This window comes from Tasmannia lanceolata, unplaced genomic scaffold (assembly GCF_043159265.1).
Source record: "Tasmannia lanceolata isolate RefF3 unplaced genomic scaffold, GAP_Taslan_0.1 ptg000011l, whole genome shotgun sequence".
Taxonomy (NCBI): Eukaryota; Viridiplantae; Streptophyta; class Magnoliopsida; order Canellales; family Winteraceae; genus Tasmannia; species Tasmannia lanceolata.
This window is the reverse complement of record NW_027518688.1, coordinates 26,140,681-26,163,458: the sequence shown is the minus strand read 5'-3', so window position 1 is coordinate 26,163,458 and position 22,778 is coordinate 26,140,681. Positions and strand designations below refer to the sequence as shown.

At 37.2% G+C, this 22,778-nt stretch overlaps 1 protein-coding gene across 5 annotated transcripts in view; it reads left to right on the top strand.

The window, feature by feature from the left end:
• Nucleotides 1-22,064, top strand: part of LOC143886813 (ADP-ribosylation factor GTPase-activating protein AGD2-like) — a 32,571-nt gene extending 10,507 nt beyond the window's left edge. For 2 of the 5 annotated variants that reach the window (XM_077390943.1, XM_077390945.1), the window contains exons 6-20: nt 1,276-1,320; nt 1,923-1,988; nt 2,083-2,130; nt 2,222-2,317; nt 2,429-2,470; nt 2,607-2,822; nt 2,990-3,121; nt 6,038-6,256; nt 6,466-6,552; nt 6,673-6,960; nt 12,090-12,211; nt 13,946-14,036; nt 17,369-17,823; nt 19,921-20,075; nt 21,614-22,064. In XM_077390943.1, the coding sequence (XP_077247058.1) occupies nt 1,276-1,320; nt 1,923-1,988; nt 2,083-2,130; nt 2,222-2,317; nt 2,429-2,470; nt 2,607-2,822; nt 2,990-3,121; nt 6,038-6,256; nt 6,466-6,552; nt 6,673-6,960; nt 12,090-12,211; nt 13,946-14,036; nt 17,369-17,823; nt 19,921-20,035 (2,022 nt within the window). In that variant the 3' untranslated portion in view covers nt 20,036-20,075; nt 21,614-22,064. Of the gene's footprint in view, nt 1-1,275; nt 1,321-1,922; nt 1,989-2,082; nt 2,131-2,213; nt 2,318-2,428; nt 2,471-2,606; nt 2,823-2,989; nt 3,122-6,037; nt 6,257-6,465; nt 6,553-6,672; nt 6,961-12,089; nt 12,212-13,945; nt 14,037-17,329; nt 17,824-19,920; nt 20,076-21,613 lie in introns of those variants that run through there. The other 3 variants (XM_077390944.1, XM_077390946.1, XM_077390947.1) reach the window with 3 other exon arrangements.
• Nucleotides 22,065-22,778: the final 714 nt, after the last annotated feature.

The window sequence follows — 22,778 nt, the reverse complement described above, 5'->3', positions numbered from 1 at the left end:
ATACATATTGCTGATTTACTGATGTCAAAGTATCTAATCACATGAGGTAACCCATGGGAACGCGAAATAGGGACAGTGAGCACATTGCAACGCCGTTTATCTCCCACACAAATAATAAGTGAAAATTTTCTTATCCGATTTGTTTGTTCTTCTCTTCCAAAAAAAAAAAAAAAAAAATCATGGCTGAAATTGTAGAATTCTAACTATTTGTACCAGATTTGGATGAAGTCACGTAGATCTGTTCTTGTGGATAGATCTGACAGTACAAGTGGCTGTGTGGAAAAATCCACATTAGCAAAATCTCCATCTTCTGATTACAACCCAACCCAGGAGGAGGACAGATGAAAAAAATATCAGAGTACAAAGTAGAAATCTAGGGTTAGGGTTTGTGAGGTAAGAGAAAGAATAAAGAGAGGAGGAGAAACGAATTTTGTATGAGGAAGAGAAAACCCACAATCTCCCACACATTATTATATGTAAAACCCATTCAACTTTACTACAAGAATGCCACTAGTAAATGACATTAGTCATGATAGGCCCCCATTCACACATTATAATGTTACAATAACTCCACGATAGGACCCCATAAAACATCCCAAAAGTCGTTTAGGGTCATATTTAACAGAGAACATGGACAATGTGACCATCCATAAACTCAACTGTCCGAGCCAAACTAGATGGTCCGGTGGTCCCATACAAATTGGTCATAGAGATACCATCAGCAAAGATGTAACCAAGTAGGTGTTACTTCCTCTACAAATAACCCACATGTAACTTTCATTAAAAAATTGACTGTTGTACATATTGAGCCATTTGAGCTCCTTTTCGCAAATGAAGACTAAAAAATATTATGGCGAAGGGATTGAGATGCCTAGTTGTGGATTGTTTCTTTTGGGTTTCCTATCTTGCTATGTGGTACTTAGAACTTAGAAGTTACTTTTCAACAGAAGAGCAATTAGTCAATTATTAAAGCACATCTTCTACTTTTCTGAATTACCGGTGGATCATGTTTATCTCGAGAGCATCCAACTTGAATTTACTGATTATTTGTCATCCTACCAAGTCAAGGGTGTTGAAAATGGGTAGTGGTAGATTTAGTTGAGATCAATGCACATGTCATGGATATTAAATGGGCGAAATTTTTTTATTTAGGAGAATATCTACCATATTGTTGAACTTTTCTCATGCATTCACCTCATTCTTGAGATGAAAAATTCTTGAATCTTCTTTTTGTTTTGATAATTTATCTTATTAATTGGCCTTTGATTTTTGTAGGATTCTCGTAGACGCTTTGACAAAGCAACACTTGCATATGATCAGGTATTGTGTATTCCGGGCTATGTTCGATACTCTCATCTGGAGTAGATTGACACCTTGTCCAAGTATTTTAATTATGCATTAGACTTCTTTGTATTGTCATAAGTTCAATGAATCGATATATGTGCTTCAAAAATATCAAACCATTCTTTTCTTCTTTCAGATTTGCAAGTATACTTGAATGTTTTCCAACTCCATAAACGCCATCATATGAAAAACTAGCTGCTTTATTTGCCTTCATTTCCACTTGAGTTTCGGTCCAATATGTTCTATGTATGCATTCTTATGTATTGATTCTGCCTACATGGATTTCTAATTGATGAACAATATTGTGGGGAAGCCACTCATATGGATTTTAGTGTTATAAGGTTATATTATGTCACACTCACAAGACTGTAAGTGTCACCAATAGGTTATATCAGTCAATCCCTTCTTACAACCTTCTTAAATTTATTTTTTCAATTTTATGATTAATGGAGATTCACACATTGGAAATGTTTTTTGTTTATTTAATTTATTTTTATTTTTTCTCTTGCTTTCCTTTTAACTCTTAGGGGCTTTGAACTTTATACCTTAAAGTTATTGATGTTAAGTTATCTTGGTAGGCACGTGAAAAATTCATGTCACTAAAGAAGGGCACACGAGCAGATGTTGCTGCTGAACTAGAAGAGGTAAATTTTCATATAGTAGTAGCCTCATTTTTGTTGATTATTACATATGACTATTTGGCAAAGTTCAAGGGTTTTTCTTTCTGTTTTTGGACAGGACTTGCACAATTCAAAGTCAGCATTTGACAGATGCCGCTTCAATCTAGTACGTATTATATATTTGATTATTTTCACTTTCCAGGTTAACTCTTTTTGTCATTCTTTCCAACTATTCTCTCGGATTCTAAGGAATTCAGGTAAATTCCCTCACAAATATTGAAGCAAAGAAAAAGTTTGAGTTCTTGGAGTCTCTTGGTGCAGTAATGGATGCTCATCTGAGATATTTTAAGCAGGTATGCTTTAATGAGTAATTGTTAAACCATTCCATTCTTTCAGTTGGATAATATTTCCAATTACATGAACTCAACATGCAGTTGCTGATTTTATTTATTTATTATTTCTAGGGTTATGAACTGTTGAGCCAGATGGAACCATTTGTTTACCAGGTAAAACTATGTCCCCATGGTCCTAGAAAATATTTTTAATAGAACGCAATTGATTTTAAAAAGTTTTCTAACTTTGCTCAGTTTGTAAAGAAAAAATTGATTTTTTTTTATTGAACGGAATTGTTTCTGAAAACAGGTTTTGACGTATGCACAACAATCAAAAGAAATGGCCAATAGTGAACAAGATAAGCTTGCAAAAAGGATTCAGGAGTTCAGAACCCAAGCAGAGTTAGATAATTTACGATCTTCGAGTAATATAGAGGCCTCAACAAGTGGTGATGGTATCCATGTTGTCGGCATAAGTTCTTACAAAAACATAGAAGCATTGATGCATTCTACTGCTAATGGGAAGGTATTGTTTGGTCACACACGTAGTTTCCAACAAATCTAGAAGGAAAATGGCTTATTTTTGTTGATGGCCTAAGTGAAACTACTTGACTTTTCACACTCAATTTTGCGTTACATTTCGAATAAGATATCTTCAAGTACTTATTGGAGAATCCTCTTTATGGCTTATAGGTTGAGACAATCAAGCAAGGCTATCTCCTGAAGAGATCTTCAAACTTGAGAGGAGATTGGAAGAGGAGGTTCTTTGTACTTGACAGTCATGGGACTTTGTACTATTATAGAAATAAGTGGAGCAAGCTACCGGTATGCTATATGGTTCCTTTCTTCTGTCATTATACCTTCCTACCCTTATCAAATGTTAAATGTTAGAACACCAGTATAACTGTTTACTGTCTGGTTCTTTGGCATCACGTTACTTCCTCATGCATGCAACAATTACCATGTTTAAGTATTTTTATAGAGTTTTTATATGACGCCCGACCGTCAAAATTACAAGGGCAGGGTGGCAAAACCCTGCCCCTTGATTTTTGATCTAAGTGGGAAGTCAAAAAAGGTGGTTTGACTTAGATAAAAAATCAAGGGGCAGGGTTTTGCCACCCTGCCCTTGTAATTTTGATGGTCGGGCATCATATAAATTCTCATTTTTATAATCATTATCATTTATCAGTAGCTAATTTTGGATGATATGATGTTAAATGGTTTCAAATAACAATAACAATGTAGTTTCTTTTATTGGTTGCTTAAAGATTTTCATTCTGTGGACTATCCAAGAAAAGGGTGCTCAGTCTCTAGTCTTGTTTTTTCCTTCATTGAAGTTCAACTTACCTCAATGTTTTCATTCATGCATATTGAAGGGTCACAAGATGCAAGTAGAAGGGTATTGTACAAGCAATCCAATTAGCAGCATCAAAACCTTCTTGGTTTTCTTTTGTTTTCTGGGCAGTCAAACCAATTTCAAATTCCTTTCAACCCAGCCAACAGGGATCGACGTATATCCATCATCCAAACCCTTGTTTCTTCTATGAAAATCCAGAAATCTTCCAACAGGGCAGCAATATTCTCTGTATTGTATGGCAGTTGTCAAGTTTGCAGATCCGAAGATCTGATAAAATTTTACAACCTGAAGTTGGATGAGGGTTTTGGGAATCTATATTTTTCTTGGGTATTTTGTTTGTCATCTGGGCTTTCTTTGGGCATGAAAGATGAAACCCACCTAGAGGGTATTGGCACGAACATTTTTGTGATATCTTGCATATGAGCTTGTTGGGAATTATTTGCTTACATTTAGAGTCAAACCTTGATTGGCTTTGTATGATTCTGCTTCCCTTATCTTACATATCTTGCCACTATATCTTGCCAGACAGTCATGCATCTGGAGTAAATTGCAGAGATGAATCCTCTAATTATAAACACTCTCTCCTCCACACATGAAAATCAGGGAATGATGGAAGCAGAGTTGTAATTTATAAACCTGCATTGAATATGCCATATCTGTTTACAAGCACTCTTGCATACTCAAATATCTGCAGTTCATAGAACACTTTAGTTCATTCTTTCATACTCAAATATCTGCAGTACCCATGACACTTTGATTCATCAAAGCAACTGCTTGCTTCTTCTGACTGGCAAACTGATACTTATTTGATGTAGTATGAATTTATTGATGTTCTTGAATGCAAGGTTTTAAATTTCAGTTTCAGTCCCTACTGAAACCGATTTTTTTTTAAAATTTCCGTCATTTTGGCCGAATTGACCAAATTTTGGCCGAAATCAAACCCGAAATCCGAAATTGACAGATTTCTGTCCCAACCGAAATCTGAAATTTCAGAGGCTGAAATTTAAAACCATGCTTGAATGATGCAAATGTAATCCTTTGTGTGAAAGTAATGCGGGTGCTTAAGAGGGAAGAAGAATAAAATTAGAACACAAGAACACAACTTAGAGAAGAAGAAGAAAATGGGAGCAAAGCTCAACCCAATTGATATTCCATCAATTACATAAGTTTATCAACATCCAAAATCCCCTCTCAAGATAGTTTTTAACTCTTTAAATAAAAGAAAACCAAAGCAAATTCGTTCAAGCTCCTCCACTAGCTAGCTTAGGGACTAACATAACATTAATTGCATAGGAACTCACTAACTTTGACTGTTTTGGGAACCCACAGACACAGTCCATCAAAACTGCCATAATTTTCTACCCTCTTGTCCAATTTTCAAGCACCAATACTTGTTGGAAAGATCTCAAAGAGACCTACAACTTTGTAGTTCACCACTTTCCATAATTCTTCCATTTAGAAGCTCAAAAATCAGGTTCAAAATGGGCCAGCAACATTAATGAGGGACTGCACCTTGGAACTCCACCAAAACCACCTAGGCATGACATGGCTACCATGTTGGCACTGCATCACAAAGACATCAAAGAAGAAGAATAAAGATAAAGGCAAAAAGAAACAAGGGGCTGATTTGTCTGCACTGTCCCCAAATCGGGTCTGACTTTAGATTACTTCCGTGGGCCCCACATTGGAATGTATGCATTGAAGCTTGGTGTGAAGGATAATCATCAACTCAGCTACCTTTGGTTCAAAGTTGGTCCATAATAGACCACATTTGTTATGATTTTGGTGTCTAGAAGAGAAGTGATTTGTTAGTTACTGCGAACAGGAGCTGATTTGCCATTTTCATTTAAATAACTTGTGGTGGCACCTTAAGAATTTCACTTTATCACTTGGAGGGAACATTAAACCTAGGGTTTCATATTTAAGAAAAAGAAAAGAGAGAAAAAGGGACTTTCTTTTCTATTCTCTTCTTTTCTATTGAGGCTCCTAGGGTTACCCTACTTCTCTTCCTCTTCCACCTGTTCTTCTTCTTGAATCCATTTTTTCTATTTTTTTGATACTATGCATTATTGAACCAATTAAAATACAACAGTATAGTTTAAGAAGTAACAGTGCATGACATATTCGTGCGCATAAACCCATTAACATAGATTACAAATTGTCAGCTATGCCAAGTATTCTAGGTGGTGGGGACATTGAGTTGACTGGAAGCTCCACCTAGAATCCGATGGTACTTTACTCCATAGTATCATGGTTTTCAGTTTTTTTTTTTTGAATAAGAATCCGATGGTCCTTTACTCCATAGTATCATGGTTTTCAGTTAGTATGCTATATGTTGTTAGAGAACTTGTTCTAGAAATATTTTCTTTCTTTTTCTTTACCAGGGATCACAATTGCATCATTCAACTGGCTCAACTGAGCATGGTAGTGGGGTGTTTGGTAGATTCAGATTCTCACATCATAGGACATCATCTGAAGGTGAAGAAAACCTTGGGTGCCGTACGGTTGATCTTCGTACTTCGACAATAAAGATTGATGCAGAGCAGACAGATCTCCGATTTTGCTTCAGAATAATTTCTCCCTTGAAGATGTACACATTGCAGGTATTCCATTCACAATTATTAGCTATTGAATTTCTCTTTTTTGGTTTAATAAAAAAATTCTTGTTCTGGATAGCTAGTCCTTTCATTTGCTTTGTAACCTGCTAATTCTTTGAGAAAGAAACTCTATTTTTTCTACATAGAAGATAAAAAAAGACGGATAAACTTTAAGAATCAATATACAATGTCTTGTTCTCTATCATTTTCAACAGGCTGAAAATGGAGCAGATCGAATGGATTGGGTTAATAAAATCACGGGGGTTATTGCGTCTCTTTTAATTTCTCCTTTACCAGGGCAGGTTGATCTCTGAACAATTTTTCTTAATTTTTCATTTTCTTGTTGTTCATGATAACATTTATCTGAATTTTCATGGGAACATGCAAGTTTTTACTAACAGGAGTTTGATTGGATCAATTAGCAGCTTGCTCCTGGACAAACGTACAATGAGGATATTAACATTTGCACTGACCCTGGTGGTTCTAATTCTCTGTTAATGGATGGTGGCGCTTGCAATGCAAGATTAGAGGACGGCATGAAAGTCAGAGGAAATGATAGTGTTTCGATGACTCTCAGAAAAATCCCTGGAAATGATACTTGTGCAGAATGCGGTGCTATTGAACCTGAGTGGGCGTCACTGAATCTTGGAATCCTAATATGCATTGAGTGCTCTGGTGTTCATAGGAATCTTGGGGTTCACATTTCAAAGGTATATTGTCTTATTACGTTATATGTTTTTCCATTTCCATTTGTTAGATTTTTTTAAGGCTTCTTTGGCTTGAATTTGCAGATTGTTTTTAGTTAGAATCTATTGTTGCTACCTAATGAGGAAGCTAGCTGAATCAGGAAATATTAGAATTATTATTTGAAGAATAGGAAACTGCTTTGATATGATTTAATTTCAGAACTGTCTTATACCTTTTAATTAAAAAGTGTAACAATGCATTCCTGCCATTGTAAACATGATTTAAGAGCTTGGGCTAAATTTTCTGTAGAAGAATTTGAAGATGCTAAAATGTACTATTTAGTGGGTGGAAGGTTCGTCATCCTTGACAGGAGCTTTGTCATTGCTTTCAAACTAGTATTGCTGGCTTTCTGGGACTGGGAACTCTAGGCTGTAAGGATTGAGGTGTACTACTTAAAAGGATCAAGTTTCAGGATTGTAGAGAAAATTGAGGGGTTTGGCTATAAGGATTGAGGCATAATATCAAGTTTTAGGATTGTAGAGTAAATTGAGGGGATTGGATATGCACAGGGTGGATGGTTCATACTTTTTAGTAATTTTCGAATGAAGTGCTAGATGGCATGGGAAATTGAGGAGAAGTGCGCATCTGGTTGGACATTTGTTATGGAGACTAACACTTGCTCTGAATTTCCCTATTTTCCACCACTTACATAGTGGGGTGCTCGGTTTTACGGATTTGATAGTCCTGGATCGTAGGTACGGAGGTGGTTTCGGATAGGGTATTTGGAATTTCGGTTCCAGCTCTTTGAACTTTTCAATAAAGTGCATATTTAAAAAGGTCATTGAAATAAGCAGTTTGCTTGATGATGTTTCCAGAGCAGTTTCCTTTCTATTTGTTTTATCGGATTTCCTGTCAGCATGTGATTCAAATGGGGGTCTCAAGCTAATCCTTTGATGCTTAGTTATAAACAGCCATCATGGGGGATGAGTGGAGAGAGACAAGTCAGATGGTGAGGACAGATGCGTTGCAATTAGAGGGTTCTCAAGCTAATCCCTAGATGATGCTTTATTTTGGCTGTTTGGTTCTAAGCAGTCGTCATAGGGGGATGAGTGGGAAAAGACAAGCCAGATGGTGGGGACCAAGGCCCTCCAAGCAATGAAGATGTCCTTGTGCATGAACAATCAGTAGGATCTGACCCTTCGAGGGAAGGAATTTGTAATGAGAAAGCTTAATGGTAGTGAATTGAGAAAAAGAGGGGAAAGATGAGGCAGATTTAGGGAATGAAAGAGGTTGAATGCAATTCATGTTGAATGTAGAATAGAGAAGGCAAAAAAAGGTACAAGAAAAAGAGGTCAAAATATAGGATGGAACAAAGTGAGGAGAATGGAGAAGAATAGGCTTAAATAAAACTGGGGAGAGTTGGGAACCTAAAGAAAAAGGTGCATAGGGCTGGAGTCGGGTGATTTGATTTCAAAAGCAAGGTTTTAAATTTTGGTCTTGGTCGCCACTTGAACAATAACTTTTCAATTTCGGAAATGTTAGTGACATGCTTTTTAATTTCAGAAATTCTATCATTTGCTAGATTCTCAAAAAAAGAAAAAAAGAAAAAAAAGAGAGAGTGAAAGAAATTCTATCATTTGCTAGTCGGAAACATATGCAAATGATAGAATTTTAATATGAAACTTCATAAATGCTGGAATAAGCACAAGTAAACACTTAGAAACCATTACATAAGCAAGACAACCATCCATAATGGTTTAACAATATTGAACACCTAGTGGCATCATACATGTCTGATAATTCACTAGATTCCACATTTCACATGCAATTCATGTAAATATTTATACATCCATAACGGGTTTAACAACACCAAGTGCCTAGTGACATGTGTTATCCTGCATGTTTGATAATTAGGTACATACAAAATTTCGCATGTAATTCATGTAAATATTATACATAATACATACAGCACATTTCACATGCAATTCATATAAATATAATTATGTAACACAGAGGTATAGTATACCACTATACCACTAATGCACGTACAATTTTGTTTCAGTATGCGTTTCGATGGGGATGGAAACAGAAATATTTCAATGGTTTCATGTCGGTTTTGACGGAAATTTAAAACCATCACAAAAGGGATTTACCATTTTAAATAGAGAAATGCTATTTTCCCCCCTCTGACAGATAAAATCCAGCCCCCCCCCCCCCCCCCCCCCCCTCTCCCCTCCCCAACGTTATTTGTTGTCAAAGAAAAATGTTAAAAGGGGTGAATTTATCCTTGAGCAGTGAACCATTCTCACAGAAACCGTTAGAGAGGGTGGGTGGGTGGGGGAGATATCATTTCCCTTTAAATATTCTATCAGATTTTAGATTTGGAAAAGAGCACACTTGCACTTAATTAGTGATAAGTTGGGTTTTAAATTGCACGAACTTAAGTGACAATCGTTGGTCTCTTCTTTGGTTTTCAAAAGTGTGCTTAATTGAGTTGCTAACTTGCACCTCATTTAAATGATGCTTAAGTTTGCAATGAATAAAAAATTCGTGGGGTTTGAGAAAGGAAGGGAAACCCTATTGTTTGTTGGACTTGGAGAAAAACCGTAAGATTTCAAATATTTTTGAAGAAAAAAATATAGAAAAGGAGGAATGTGAAGCTAAAGCTTAAGGTGTTTTTTCGTCTTTGCCATTCAAAAAAAAAGAAAAGAGAAATGTGAAGCAAGAGAGAAGAATGAAAAATGAAAACTAGCATTTGATTATGTAGATGAAAAAGGATAGTAAGACTAGGAAGAAAGAAAATATGAAGATGAGAAGGATGCAAGGGGCAAGAAGGGCCTAGGGGCCTTACGTGAGAGGGGCGCTACGGCTTTTTTTGAAGCGCTTCAAAACCTTTACGTGAGAGGGTCTTTACTAATAGTGGCCCCTCTCACGTGACGCGCAACGGCTCGACTTAACTAATATGGCATTGCTTGCATGGTCCAAAACTCAATAATAGCGCTAACGTGCTACGACTTTGAAGCCTTCGCTTGTTGCTTGATCACGTTGTAGACCTTTTTATCTTGATTTCAATGCTCTGATATGATCTAAAAATCTCTTCATGATGACAACCCATAACCCATAAATGTTTAGAAGAAAAGTGAAGAGAGTGAGATGGATTCTACACTCAATTCCTTCACATTTCGAAAATAGGGACTATCTATGTTTTACATCATGTGGTTATATGATCAAAATGGCCGTAGTCAAATAATTGACCATGTAAGTGCTTCCTAGGCCGTGTGATTCCTTTTCCAAGAATTTTCAAACCATCTTGCATGGATAATGTTTGGATGTTTTGATATGGATATGAGATACAACAGAGGCATGCCAACATATGATCTTGGTTATGTTTTGAGGAATCTTGAAACATATTTTGCTATGATTTCCTTGGTCTCATGAGGTGTTCTTTTAGTTTTGGGGATCCCAACATTTAACATCTCAAGCGCTCAAAATTATTTGGGCTTTACACTTACTAGCGCCATTACATCGCCGGTTTCTCCGCAAGCGTCCTCGCTCCCCTGGTAAATTTACATTTATTTCCCAGCTTTTTGCACTTCTATTACAAAACTCGGTGCAGGGTAGTTATGGGATTTATGGCTCCTTTTGCCCTAGATCCTGTAACGTAAACCCTCTCATCTCTTTAAATAGGGCTACATTCTCTCTCCTTATCTCACCATTCTGTCTCCGATCCTACCATAGACAAACAGGACAGAGACGAGAGCCCTGGTGCTCCACGGTGTTGGACAAATGGAGGGAACCATAAACCCAGAGTTTCTTTTCCCTTATGTATTGTCTTTTCCGTTTGATTTAGTTAACCTGATTGTGGTCAGTTGCGAGATCTTTCGGGACTTATATTACAACATACGACTTCAATCAGGATAACAACCGCTTATTTTCTTTTCTTTATAAATTCATCTAATTTACATTAAGAAATTAAGCCTAATCCAAATAAAGGATAAAAAAGATGAGTTATTCTGATTAAATTCTTCAAAAATGCCAAATCAAGTCAAGAGACCGGGTTTACCCGGGCATGAGGGGTGCCTAACACCTTCCCCGAATGTAACAATAGCCCTTACCTAGATATATGTAAGGACCATGCCTTACTTTCTCATCTCTTTTTTTCTTTTCTTTCTCCTTATCTGTAGACTGTTGTAGACTGTAACAGGCTAACAACTATCTACTTTTAGAAAGGAACAAAATGACAACACGTGTCCTACAGACAGCTGTATGCAAACAAAGTGTGGAGACATGGGATAACGTTGGAAAAGTCAATCTGTGGACGCATCTTGGAGGGGCAAAAATGAGGCTGAAATGCCGATAATGCCCTCAAAGAAAGAGGGAGACGGAAGTAAAGGTAAGGAGCTTGAAAGGAGGATGCGTCTGGGATTTATTTAGATAAAAGGGTGGAAGAAAAAGTTGGTCGTTTTCGTTTTGTATTCTCAGGAATAAATGATAGAGACGAAACAGAAAGCACATGCAAATGACAAAAATGCCCTGTGCTGTGGGACACAATTGTAATTATGAGTGTGGGACACAATTGGAAATAAAGGCAAAGGGTGGAAGAAAATAACCCACCATTTTGGATTTATATATAGTAGTTAGATTGGTGTGTTTTGTTTTGACTGTCTGACTCTGATGTATAAATCCATTGGTTCTAATTGTTGGAAAATGAGATTCGTGACATTTTTTTTTTCTGAACACAGTTAAAAAGTATGTGAACTTATATCATATTTGCAAAATTTTATCATCATCATATGGATCACTGTTGATTACAGTTAATGATTTACATTCAAGTATGTTCCCTAAGTCGGCTTGTGGTTCTGTGCATTTCTTAGTTCCAAGTTCTTGTAACTCGGTCTAAGAAGCTACATTAGGAAAAGTGTAACTTCAAGCATTAATTTGGGTAGACTTCTATTCTAAGCCGATATAAATAAATGTTCCTCCTGTTTTGCAACATGTTCCTCATGTGTCTATTACTAATCCCGCTATTATTTCATTAGGATTATGAATTTAGTATGAAATGATCTTATAATTCTTAGTTTGTTTGGTTCTGGAAGAATGCTGTAGTCTTGAAGCATCAAATAATAGCTAATAATTGCCCTATTTAGTGCAGGTTAGGTCACTAACATTAGATGTCAAGGTGTGGGAGCCCACCATCTTGAATTTATTTGGTGCCCTGGGTAATGCTTATAGTAACTCCGTGTGGGAGGAATTGCTTCAAGGTCAGGATGAAAGGTAACATTTCTTGACCTGACTAAACAAGTCATGTCCTATATATATATATATGTATATGAGAAAACTGTTGGTGAGCTTAAGCGCACCAAACCTATGGTGCGCTTAAGCTCCCCAATCACATGGGGGCCCACTTTGTTAGGTGATCCAAAGCATTCATTTTAAAGGCCTTATGATAGATAGGGGGTGTACCAAAAATCAGCTCCATAGGATCATCCTAACCCCTTCATTTGTGGAGGACAAAAATGGGCAGATTTGTGTCTGTCCATTTTTGTCCTTCACAAATGGAGGGGTTAGGATGATCCTAAGGAGCTGATTTTTGGTACACCCCCTATCCATGTAAGGGACTTTAAAATGAATGCTTTGGATCACCTAACAAAGTGGGCCCCCATGTGATTGGGGCGCTTAAGCTCACCAAAAGTTTGGTGAGCTTAAGCGCACCAACAGTTTCCTCATATGAGAAAACTGTTGGTGAGCTTAAGCGCACCAAACCTATGGTGCGCTTAAGCTCCCCAATCACATGGGGGCCCACTTTGTTAGGTGATCCAAAGCATTCATTTTAAAGGCCTTATGATAGATAGGGGGTGTACCAAAAATCAGCTCCATAGGATCATCCTAACCCCTTCATTTGTGGAGGACAAAAATGGGCAGATTTGTGTCTGTCCATTTTTGTCCTTCACAAATGGAGGGGTTAGGATGATCCTAAGGAGCTGATTTTTGGTACACCCCCTATCCATGTAAGGGACTTTAAAATGAATGCTTTGGATCACCTAACAAAGTGGGCCCCCATGTGATTGGGGCGCTTAAGCTCACCAAAAGTTTGGTGAGCTTAAGCGCACCAACAGTTTCCTCTATATATATATATATATATATATATATTTATACAAGTGAAATAGATACAAAAACAAAGTAAACGAAAAAGACCAGAAGAAAGAATAACAAAAAACAGGCGATATGTCACCCCATAATCACAAGTGATGCATCTCATTTCAAATTAATTACTCAGAACAACTGATTCCATAGTTTGCATGGGTGTCGGGTGAGTGGGTAAAAGCGCACTCCATTGGATTCAGAAGATTCTTCATTTCTCTTAAAAGTTAAAACTCTTCTAAATCTCCAGGGGAGGGAAGCTCTTTACCCTTTAGGCCATTTCATGTATTGAGCGAATCAGTTTCAGTCCAAATTTTAGAGGGTTTTAGACTGACATTATTATTATTATTATTTTTTTTTTTTGAAATGGCGACTGACGTTGGTTTATTATCATTCCAACCCCCGTTAATTCTTTAAAAAAACAAAATCTAAGGGCTGGATTTTTCATTACTCTTTAATTTTATTATAAAATTATTAGGTGTAGGATATAGCATTTTCATGCGACAGTATTCCCCTGAGATTGTATAAAATCAATACATGTATAAAGAATACCACAGTAACAATATTAAAAAAATTGTCATACGTACCATTTTACTGGAGAACATCATGAGTTCATTGCTCATTCATGGAATATGAACTGAAGTTTATGTACTTCTGTCAAGTCGACCCTGTTATTTGATTCAGTTGAGAATCATAAAAGCCCTGAATGTTCTACCTTTATTTAAATGTTGAGAGATTTGACAGATTGGTTTCTCAGCCAGTAATTTATCTGTGACTACTTTTTAATCAACTTTCTGTTTTTTATAATCTTGATATTAAATACAACTTTGTGTTGTGATTCCATTCAAATGTTATAATGCCATGCAGAAGGGATGAATCAAGCACGGTTCTCTTGTCCATCACAAAACCTGGCCGAAAAGATTCCATATCAATAAAGGAGAAATACATTCAATCAAAGGTACTTATTTCAGTCTACTCGAAGTTCTTTGTTCCCTGTCAAAAATTAACCTGCCTGCCGTTCTCTCTCTCTATGAAAACCATTTATCTTTTTCGCTCTGCTGTTATTATTTAATTGATTAAAAAGGATGTAGAACTAGTAAATCTGATTAGGGATTGACAAGTAATTGAAAAGATTCCTTTCTTTTTCTTATTACAATTCTATTCGGGGTACAAGTTGAATCCCTATATGATACAATTCAATGAAATATCTTGGATCTATATCGGATTGGTACATGAATCATATCGATCAAGTGAATCAGCAATTGTTATTTTTATGTGTGATTATTCAACTCTCTAAGAAGTTGTCTACTTTTGTTGGATTCCAAGTAGATTTATGTGCATCAAGTATGTGCTTTGCTTTTTAAAGATTTTCTAGTCTGGTTATAATATTGAAATTCATGGTCTTGTCCCCTTTCTTGGTAGGCGATGGATCAATTGTTTTTAATCTTTTGAGTATGACCTTAGTTCTGTGCCGTTTGATATCATTTGCTCAGAGTGTTATCCTGGTACTGCAAATTGCTTATGGTTTGTGAGTGGGAAAACTTGAATACAGGAACCTAAACCTTCATAAGCCATCAAGCATATGAAATAAAGTTTTTATAGTTAACATGATACAGTTCATTTATTGCCTAGGTCTGTATATGTAGACTCCACACTGCTGAGATTTTGGGAGATAAGTTTTTATAGTCAACATCATATAGTTCATTTATTTCCTAGGTCTGTATAGGTAGACTTCACACTGCTGAGATTTTGGGAGCCGCATTATCAGGTTCCCATGATGTTATGTTCAGTTTAATATGAACAAGTATCACTTTAACCAGTATAAAAGAGTCTGGTTAGGGATGCCATTGAAAATGTTGGAGGCATAATTTGCACTATAGGTTATTATTTATTAAAACAAAATTTACAATGTTTTCTAAACTTGCAGCTGAGATGGATTATCTTCTCATTCCATCTTCATGATTGTTCTTATTAACTTATTAAGTTCCTAACTTAATTTTGTGTTCTCAGTTTATTGTGATAGACAGCTTTCCATGGTTTCCATACCACTATCTATATTTGCAAACATGAGTCTGGTTAACTGGAATCCTAACCCTGAACCAGCTTGTTTGTACACTGTTTTATGCCATCACTCAATTCTTAAATATGTTAAGTGTAAAGTTGCAAGCTATGTCACAAATATCTCTCTCGGAAATTTGTGGGCAAGGGAAAATCTCAGGATATATTATTATTTTTTATTTTTTTCGGGTTTATATCGGGAAAAAACGCTAAAATAAAATTATTTAACAATATATAAATTAAGAAACGGAAAAGTGACCGTACTCGGTCGAGTAGATAAGCTTATCTACTCGGTCGAGCTAAAAACAGTGGGAGCCCACATTTTTTGGGTGATCCAAACCATTCATTTGAAAGGCCCTTACCTAGATAGGGTGTCCACAAACATAGGATCATCCTAACCCATCCAACTGTGGAGGGAAAAATGGACAGACACAGTTTGTCCACAAATCTGCCAATTTCCCCTCCACTGTTGGATGGGTTAGGATGATCCTACGGGGCTGATTTTTAGTGGACACCCTATCTAGGTAAGGACCTTTCAAATGAATGGTTTGGATCACTCGAAAAATGTGGGCCCCCACTGTTTTAAGCTGACCGAGCAGATAAGCTTATGTACTCGACCTAGTACGCTCACTTTTCCTAGAAATGGAAAAGTTAACAATTAAATTTTTTTGAGAAAATATTGTAAAAATTTCCTGATATCATCATGATATTATCACGGTAAATGAAAATCTCTCTCTCTCTCTCTCTCTCTCTATATATATATATATATATATATATATATATATATGAGGAAAGTGAAGCTACACCGCCGGTGTAGCTAACTTAGCTACACCGCCGGCTTAAAATACAATGGGCCCACATTGTTTTGGTGATCCAAACCATTCATTTGATTGGCCCTCACATAGATAGGGTGTCCAAAAAAAATCAGCTCCATAGGATCATCCCAACCCTTCAAACTGTGGAGGCAAAAATGGACAAATTTGTGAAGGTTTTTACACGTTCATTTTTGCCTCCACAAATCGTAGGGTTGGGATGATCCTATGGAGCTGATTTTTGGTGGACACCCTATCTATGTGAGGGCCAATCAAATGAATTCTTTGGATCACCAAAACAATGTGGGCCCATTGTATTTTAAGCCGGCGGTGTAGCTTCACTTTCCTCTCTCTCTCTCTCTCTCTCTCTCTATATATATATATATATATATATATATATATATATATATATATGAGGAAAGTGTCTCTAGTCTCTCCCCTAGATAAGCTTATCTACTCCTCCCTTTAAAAAAACACAGTGGATCCACGCTGTTTGGATGATCAAAAGCATTCATTTGATAGGTCCTAACATAGATAGGGTGTGCCCAAAAAATCAGCACCAAAGGGTCATCCTAGAACTTCGTTTTATGGTGCCTTGTGGTACCCAGAATGGACACATATAAACGTCCACGTTTATATGCGTCCATTTTGGACACGGTGTGCCCAACAAAATGAAGTTCTAGGATGACCCTTTGGTGCTGATTTTTTGGGCACACCCTATCTATGTTAGGACCTATCAAATGAATGCTTTGGATCATCCAAACAGCGTGGGCCCACTGTGTTTTTTTAAAGGGAGGAGTAGATAAGCTTATCTAGGGGAGAGACTAGAGACACTTTCCTCTATATATATATATATATATATAGAGGGAAAGGTGTGCGTACTCGGTCGGGTTAAAAACAGTGGGGGCCCACATTTTTGGGGTGATCCAAACCATTCATTTGAAAGGCCCTTACCTAGATAGGGTGTCCACAAAAAATCAGCCCCATAGGATCATCCTAACTCATGCAACAGTGGAGGGAAAAATGGGGAAAAATGGACAAACACAGCTTGTCCACAAATCTGCCCATTTCCCCCTCCACTGTTGCATGGGTTAGGATGATCCTATGGGGCTGATTTTTTGTGGACACCCTATCTAGGTAAGGGCCTTTCACATGAATGGTTTGGATCACCCCAAAAATGTGGGCCCCCACTGTTTTTAACCCGACCGAGTAGATAAGCTTATCTACTCGACCGAGTACGCACACTTTTCCCATATATATATATATATATATATATATATATATATTAAAATTCTTGGGATTATTTCGGAATTTTGTCGTTTTATCAAAATATCGCGATAAAATCACTATTTTGAAAATATCGGAAATATTTGTGACATAGGTCGCAAGATGCTGAAGCTCTTGACATTGCACTTTGCAGTATGTGGAGAAACTGCTAGTCACCAAAGAAATAACTGAGCCTGGTTTTCCTTCTCATGCCACCTGCATTTGGGAAGCGGTCAAGACAAATAATATACGAGAAACTTATCGTCTCCTTGTGGCATCTGATGCAAATGTCAAAACCAACTATGATGAAGTCAACCCCAGTGATCTTTGCCACCTCATCGAATTGCCGGACATAGTGAACAACAGCGACATGGAGATGAAGCAGTATGATCCAGCCATCTGTCCGCGAATTAATAATTCTAGTGAGCCGATAAATTGTTTGCAAGGTTGTTCCCTATTGCATTTGGCATGCCATGTCGATACTGTGATGATGGAGCTGCTGCTACAGTTTGGTGCTGATATAAATATGCGCGACTTCCATGGAAGAACTCCTCTTCACCATTGTATTTCCAAAAGGAATGACTCATTTACTAAGTATCTACTTCGGAGGTAAGAAATTTATTCCGAATTAACACTTATTACATGAAGACGTTTATTTTTTTTTATTTACATAGAGATGCCTCGAGTTGTCAAGTAATGGCTGCCATGTGGTTCCATTTTCTCCAAAGCAGGAAGTTTGTGGGCCTAGCCATGTGCCTACTGGTTACAACATAAGGCACGTATAATTGAGTTCATGAGTCTGATTCGAGATTACCATGAAGAAATAATTTCAGGATCATTGTTCTTCAAATGAATATAATTTTCATTTGGTTTCCTACTATTACAAGTTAATGTTGGAATTTTTAAATGCTCGGTCTATTCTTGCAAATTGACAATTTCCGGCAACATAATTATTCAACATGTTGCAACTCAACAGTATTTTGGCCCATTTGAAGAAGTTAGGACTGTGTAAATGCATAGGAAAGGTCCTGTCAGCAGAATCATAGCTTGCCAACTGCCCTAGCCTCATGTCAAAAAAAAGAAAAGAAAAGAAAAAACTGCCCCAGAATGCTTTGCTAAACTGTTTTGACTCAGCTTTCAAGAGTACTGAGCCGAGTCAAGCATGTAATCCTCAAACCAAATACCTTTTCAAATCATGTTCTTGATGCACCTGATTCTCTTGGCTCGATTGATTCCGTAATATTTTTAATCTATAAACAGAATGTCATGTTTTCTACTCTAAATTAACCCTAGGTAGTCATTTGACCCCTCAAACCTATGTACCTCTCTTTTCTGTCAAACCGAATACTTGGCAAAGAAGACTTTTGCCCTGAATGGAAACAAACATCTGGGCAGAAAATCATGGTTATGAGTATTACTTTCTTTGGGTTAATTTTAATATATGATGCTTAGTTTTTTCTTTTTCCCATTTTCACCTTTTATTTGTTTATTCCCACTCAATTAATTAGCACTATGACATTATAGTTTCTTAATGTTTAAAGCATATTGTTTTTCTTCTTCCAAATTTCCCCCCTTTTTATGTAGAATAAGCAGCTATACACTTTTCCCATGTTCACCCTCTGCTTTTAGGCTTTCTAATGTTTCTTTCATAGTTACCGGATTCGTCATCCGCCCTCCGACCCGCGACCCGGGGTCGCACGATCCCAAACGTGGTTCGCTAGCGACCCTCACCGCCAAAGATGACGACCCGCACCGACCTACGGGAGAGAAAGAGAGAGGTGCATATAGACTAAGGGAGAGACGGGGAGAGAGCTACAAATTTTATATATGTTGGGTTGGATTAGAACTGGAGCTTTCTTTTTGAAAAAATATGTACGGTATACATGAGTTTTTTTTTTTTTTTTTTTTAATTAGATGGATGTAGTATGGACTTCCGAAGAATATTTATATATTCTAACAGGAGCTTTCTTTTTGAAAAAAAATATGTATGACATGCATGAGGTTTTTATATTTTGTGTATCAAATGTATGTAGTGTATGGAATATTATTCTTGTAAAAATATATGAAATTATATATGTGTGTGTGTGTCTGAATTAGCGCTCCAAACTGACCCGCGACCTTGAATAGCGAACCAACATAGCATACCTTCATCGTACTGCGTACCGGGCTACCATCGTACCCCGTACCCGTACCACGTACCGGAACGAACCGCGTTCTAGGTAACATTGGTTTCTTTTGTGATGTTTTCATATATTTTTTTCTCTACTTTTTAGAAATTTTAAAATTTTTGATACGAGTGCACTATGATGAAAGCATGTGCTTAATCTGCAGAATCTTTAGTACTGCAATTGATCTTGAATATATTTTCCAAGTGTGCACCTTGGCTTTATTGTATTTATTTTTGAGAAAATTTACTTTGGTCACTACTTATATCATCATTAACATTTTGCACCGTACAAGTTAGCTGATAGAACATGGATTTTGCTTGGATTTTTGCGCTTCAAAGAGAATGTCCAGGAAAATTGCGTAGAACTTGCCAAATGGCATTTTTTAGGGACTCAACCCAAGAAAGTTGCGAGTAATTGGAATGTGATGGCTAATGCATTTCTGGTAGAGTTAGTGATGATACCTCTATATAGCTAATATTTCTACCCTATTTTTCGCAATTTTGTCTTGTTTGATATTTGGTAATGTGTTCACTAACAGGGGTGCTCGGCCATCAATTAAAGATGGTGGAGGGCAAACTGCCCTGGAAAGAGCTATGGAGCTGGGAGCAATAACCGATGAAGAACTGTTTGTCTTACTCACTGCCTGTGACTGAAACTGGGCACTCTTTTCCGTCTGAATTCGCCAACTTTACTGTTAGTCTTTTTCCATTTCACCTTTTCATATTTAGAGAAATTATATGGTGGCCGACTGTCAAGTTCCGTGAAGGTGGTACGATGGACGTACCATCCTTGATATTTGATCCAACAGCAGCCTCTTAAAAAGTGTGCTGCTGTTGGATCAAATATCAAGGGTGGTGCCGTTTTCACGGTACTCGACTGTCGGGCACCATATAAAAACTCCCATATTTAAAATTATTATATTATTTGCCATTATGTTTAAAATGTATTGCTCCACTTCACTCTGGTAGATAACACAAAGAACAGTCACCAAAAAGCCAAAAAATAACTAAATAATCCTATCTGGTGGGATGCCTTGTCCCCATAATTGTATGGACTTTCACATATATCAATAAATTTGTCATCTTTCAAAAAGAAAAAATAACTGAATAATCTCATCCGTTGTAGGTAACAGTTATTTGAAGAACTGGTCAGGGATTTGTCCGTCTCGTCCTTGTAATGCCATTGTTTGTTAGTATTGTACTTGTTTTCTTGTGTGTGAACTTGTGGCATGCTAACTGCTATGCCGCCATGGCATAAGAGTTGCATCAACCATATTTCAAGCATTCAGCAAGTGAATCCAACTGAAGCTGAGAATTGTTGTGATTCGTGTGTTATAGTTCATAAATGTTCATGATAAGGCGGCACCAATGATTGGTTGTATTTCATAATTTTTTGGTGTGATTTGTGCAGAGTTTTCCATACGTTTAGGGGCTGTTTGGATATGCGGATTTTAGAATCCGGGATTTTTTCAAAATTGTAGCTAAGAGACAAGAGAAGAAGCGGACCAGCCGTCATTTTTGACTCGTTTTGACTTCTCGCCCTTCTTTCCGTAAGCAAGAGAGTAGCAGATCCTCCTGTATTTCCAGGTTTTAGAAATCCCAGGATGTAGGAGAGATTTTTAAAACCTGAATTTCTCACTTAAAATCCAAGAAACGCTGTCAGGACAGCATACAGCTGCTTAATCATTAACCCTCTTTTACACTGTTTTCAGACTAAAAACCTGGACTCTAAAATCCGCGTATCCAAACGGCCCCTTAGTATGTGTTTTACGTACATTTTTATGCATTTCACTTGTGTTTCTCACATATTTCACGTAAGTTCCCTATATGTTTCCTTCACATTTTCCATTAGTTTCTCATGCGTTTTGAAAACTTTTTCCCAAATCTTTTTTTCACGTTTCGAAAACATTTCAGAATTGTGTTTCCGGAGAAATGTTTTTCTCCACCAAGGCTTTTCTGGCAACTATGGTCCTACCATTCTGAAGACAAGTAGTTGTTTTTTTTTAAAGTAACAAATTTTATTATAGAAGAAAAGGAGGGGACAAGATGTCCCACAGTTCATGACAAGTAGTTGTTCATCTGCAAGGCGAAAATAGCAAATTTTTCAGGTTCTCGACCACTCTGTGAGAGATATTTGTAGGCATGCTTTGATCAATGGTTTAATATTTATACTGTGTCTTACCATTAAAAAATATATATTTATACCATGTTTTTGTTTATTGTTTTTCCCAGATGAGCATCGTTGAGTTTCGGTGCACTATACGATATCACCTGTGAACACTGAACAAGCTACAATGACATGTACTTCAGCCAGGCATTGAACTTGACAGCATGGTTCCTTGCTCCCTGCGAACGGCTCGTCTTATCCCACCTTAACCTGGTGCCATCCCAAGCTCTCAATGTGAAAGAACCTCTGTATTCTGAATTCGGAGCGGATTTGTTACTAAGATGGAGGTGGTATTTATCTTTCACCACACATGGAAGATGCATGGCAAACCCCGGCAGGAGATCATCTGACTAATTTGTGACTAATTTGTTCTGGTATGCTGCAATGTCAGCTTATGTAACATTGTTTATTCACACACCAAGCAAATATCTATCATTTATTCTCGCAGTTAGCCATTGTCGGAAGTTCTGAAGATTCTTAATATAAGTGCTATTTAAACTTATTTGGTTGCTCTAATCCATGATGTTGGCAAGAAATACTGACGCTAGGTGCCTTGAAAATTTGCAAAATCCAAGGTTCCCTAATTCAATGAAATATTGTAATTAGGCTGTGAAATGTGAAGGTTACAATGTACATGCTCATTCTTTCCCCCCCTCGCTTCCCTGTCCGTACACATGGCATACAGGTGTGGTGATCAGGACCGTTCATCTTGTTTGCCACGGAAAGATTTTGGAAAATTTCCAGGCCCTGCACCGAACAGGAGATTGATCCTAACCACCCGATCAAATGCATGCCTTGATGATGCAAAAGCTCGTAGGCGATGGAAAACATTGGATAAGCTGGTCTTGAGATTGGTTACAATGCTTGGATAATATTGTGCTGAATAAACCCCTGGGATTGGCTATCCTGCTTTGGGTGGTTGACTGGTTGTTCTTAGGGTGGCAACTTGGGCCGGGCTCCACCTGAAACAGACGTATTGGGAAAACCCATCCGGATTTAATTTCGGGTAGGTTAGGATTGAGGCCTTGGGCAATCTAACCAAACCTTAAACTGGTCCCATATTTCTAATTTCATCATGATTTTTAAAATCTAAGATTATGGTTTTTTGTATTTTTTTTAAAAATTGTTTTGCTCTTTTCAACCCAAATCCAATCCGACCCAATCCGGCCCGATTTGTAATAGCAAGTTTTGTTCCGGGAAAACTAATCTCTAGATAGACTTGGTACTCTG